At 31.7% G+C, this 3,721-nt stretch overlaps 1 protein-coding gene across 1 annotated transcript; it reads left to right on the top strand.

Moving 5' to 3' along the window:
* The first annotated feature begins 1,011 nt into the window (after positions 1-1,011).
* On the top strand, positions 1,012-1,834 carry LOC111034122. The gene has a single exon (XM_022315172.1). The coding sequence runs from the start codon at positions 1,150-1,152 to the stop codon at positions 1,609-1,611; it is 462 nt and encodes a 153-aa protein (XP_022170864.1). The 5' UTR covers positions 1,012-1,149; the 3' UTR covers positions 1,612-1,834.
* Positions 1,835-3,721: the final 1,887 nt, after the last annotated feature.

The following is a 3,721-nucleotide window of genomic DNA, read 5'->3' as shown; positions in this document are numbered from 1 at the left end:
ACATAAGATATAACACATTTTCGTTCAATAGTTTCAATAATGTGCTGTTAGTTTTTTTTTTGCAGTATTTAAATTTTTTAGTTGAATTATGAACATTTTAAAATATTAATATTTTCATACTCATTACTCACTTAAAAATAAAATTATCGTAAAAATCTTAAAAGAGAGCACAGAGAATTGTATGATCTAAAAGTTTGATAACAGATGGTTGTGTTGCATTAAAAATAGCTTAGAAAATCGCTCCATCAGTAACTACATCAAATTTATGATTATGCTCGTCTTGAACATGTTATATTATTTAAATTTATTTTCATATTTGAATGAAAAATACAAAAATACAATATCGAATAAACAGAAGAACAATCAACAGTCTACTGTCACTAGTCCATTAAACATTGAAATATACACAGTTAACCATCGAGATGTGGTTGTCTTCAATATTTATTGACATAGTATTACGATTATAATATTACAATGAGAATTTCTTTAATTTTAGAAAAATAAAAATAAAATTCAAGGATCATAAGCCACGGAAAAATTATTGCATCAAGAATTAAAATTTGACCTTCGTAAGAATGTATCGAAATACCTTTTAGTTTAATATGATAAGTATAAATGAGTAGCTACACACTAACTTCGTAGTCATCGATTGGAAAGAGTTAAAGAAATAATTATATCATCGGGAAATTAAAGTGTAACAATCGCGACCATATCGGGATTCGGAAGTGTATCTAATAAAGTGGGATGATAATAATATTTGTATGAAATAAATTAATAACGCATGATTCACAAATAATTATTTAATAGAATCTCAAGTGTCCAGGAGTGCTACAAGGAATTTCGAGAACAACTTTTAGTAATAATTGACACTGAATATTTAAAGCAAAAATGTAGCGTTCTTAAGTTGAAGTGCTTATCACTCTCTATTCGACGTTATCTATTAAATATTAGAGATAACCATACATGGCAGATTCAATTAAGATTATTTTACTCTTCCTTGGTAGCACTTTAAATAAGAGCTGCGAATCGGAAACGTATTCACTTGCAGTCGCTCCTCCGTCTATCGTCGTTGTATCGTAAACGTATCTATACGACTCATATTATTTGTCTGCCTCGATCGAAAGTCTAGACAAATATAAATATACCAAAATGAATTCCTTCGGTTTCATCGCTCTGGTCACTTTGTCGGTGGTGCTGTCCACCTCGGCCTACTACTACAGGACTTCTCCGATTACGCTGTGCATGAAGAGCGACTTCTCGTGGTGCACCAACGTGACTTATCCCACATATTGCATTAACATGGACACCGTGGTCATGAACGGCACCGGAAACAGCAACGGCACCGGAAACAGCAACAGCACCAGAAACTCATCGATTACCGCATTCAAGACCATCGAGTCGGTGATTGTGACCGACGTCGACAGCACGGAGGACAAGTGCATCGTGTTCTACGACACTTACAACTGCCAGGGCCAGAGCCTCGTGATCAACGGTTCCAAGCACCCTTCGGCCAACCTCCACGATTTCAGGTTCTCCAACAAAGCACAGTCCTACAGACAGTGCACCGAACGAGTGCTCTCCTATCTCCGGGACAACAACTCCAACAACTAGGTTTAAGGTATAAAGGCAAATCCAACAACAACGGCTGTCCGAGTAATTTAGTTACGCCAAAGATTAGAGATATAATATTATTAAAGAAACACATTTTATCACCACAAAATGTATGATGGCTAATCGTCAGAATTATTAAACATTAACATGATCTATTTGATTTGTTTAGTTACATAAAATATAAATTATAATAAAAAGTTTTGATCAAAAAATGTCCACTTTATATAGCGATGAGTTTTTTATTTGAAAATCAATATCATGTTTATCGCCTGTACAAATGTACAATGGATCATTCAAGACAACTGTCTAATAACTAATAGTGCGTATTATGACGTACGGTTCGTGAATCAGTCTAAAGATGGCTCACAGAAGTTTTGTGTGACTAATAAATTTCTGTGTGTGTCTTGAATCTTCTAGTGTACTTATCTTCCTAATGTTTAAAATGTTTAACATATACTTCACAGTTCACAACCTGTAGAAGATGCCACGGTTCATGCCTGTGATTTAGTGAATTAAATTTAGAATACAGTCCTTGCCTTTCGTTTATTTAATTACTTGGTAGTTTTTTATTAATTTGTCTATTATAAATTGTTTATCATGTCAGTTCTTTATTTATAACTTTATAAGTCATGAGTCATGACCTATAATTCAATTATAATACAGCTTAATGAGTTTATTGATTATTATTAATTTCCCTGTTGATGTAAATTAACAAGTATCAACTAACTCTTAATACTTTTTTCACCGTATAATGATTATTGAAACTAATTACTAAACCAGTGGTAGGTATACCGGTGTTTCTAAAATATCTATATTTTATACACCGAAAAAAACTCTAACTCTATAGAGCAGGCATTATTGGAAACATATTTTATAAATAATATTTTTACTTCATCTATTATATAGACTCATATGGTTCACATTAAACGAATATACGTCAAATGTCAAAATAGATATTTCAGATCAAAATACATTGTGTATAATTTACATAGGATATTGAGACCAAACTTACTTCCTGCCTTTTATCTCCCCGGGACACAAAATTGTGTATATGAGCATGTAAACATATAAAAAAGTCATGCATTATAGGTAAAATTTTTTAGGTAAGTTTTTTACCAAATCTATGTTTGTTATTAAATTCTATGAAAGTTCTTGAACAATGTTTTTAATGAGCTCCTGTTTTAGGTTTGATATGAGTTCGAGTACTACACATTTAAGCGATGCCAATAATACTTTGGTTTTCTTTCTTTCAGCCATAATTTATAAAAAATTGTATTTAACTTGCTCGTTGAATAAGAAACGGGCCTAGGTTGTAAAGTCGATTTATCTCATCAGCACTAACAATACTGTAACAATATTATGCTTTCGGTCTCCGTAATAATATGTCGACGACGTACTACAGTGTTAAGTTGGTTAATGATAACCGTCCATCGGATACATTTATATAGTAATAATGGCAAGTATACAATATTAATCACAATAATGAAAAAACGTATTTGTCATTATATAACCATAATTTTCCATTACATCATTAACGGTAAAAATTATATACATTACTCACCTTTCGTGCTTTATCTTTAATATTGGAATTAGTCATATATTTTTAATATGTAGCCTGCAGGTATACATAATAGTTAAACGCAAATATTATGTTTACAATTTTTTATAACTAGTTAAATGTTAGATTAATTAGGACTATTCAATTGTGCTGCACTCTAAAACAATTGTATAATACAAATAATGTTATGATTGCTGTGTTGAAATCTTTACTCCTATGACGGTTATATTTTTTGTTTCGCACTTATTAATTGATCAATGTTCAGAGAAAAACTTATTATTTTCTTTGTATAATATGTGTAAAGTTGACACTGAGGTCAGAGCTATTATTGGACTGAACGTTAGTATCTAAATGTCTTACCGTCATGCTTCTTGGGCGTGATGTGAGTTAATTAACGATAGTTTTGAACAAGGGTGGATCAAGGGTTAGGAGGCAAGATTAAAAAACAGCATCGTGAAAACGTTTTTAATTTAAGTTTCTCCTCAGAACTCAGTACAGAGATTCTGGATTCTTTCTTGCGTTTGAATCACTGAACTGAACATAATATGGAAA

Source organism: Myzus persicae, unplaced genomic scaffold, assembly GCF_001856785.1.
Source record: "Myzus persicae strain clone G006 unplaced genomic scaffold, MPER_G0061.0, whole genome shotgun sequence".
Taxonomy (NCBI): Eukaryota; Metazoa; Arthropoda; class Insecta; order Hemiptera; family Aphididae; genus Myzus; species Myzus persicae.
This window is presented reverse-complemented; position numbering and strand designations above follow the sequence as displayed.

Coding starts and splice junctions, on each gene's coding strand:
- LOC111034122 (XM_022315172.1), top strand. CDS start 1,150: ATGAATTCCTTCGGTTTCATCGCTCTGGTCACTTTGTCGGTGGTGCTG.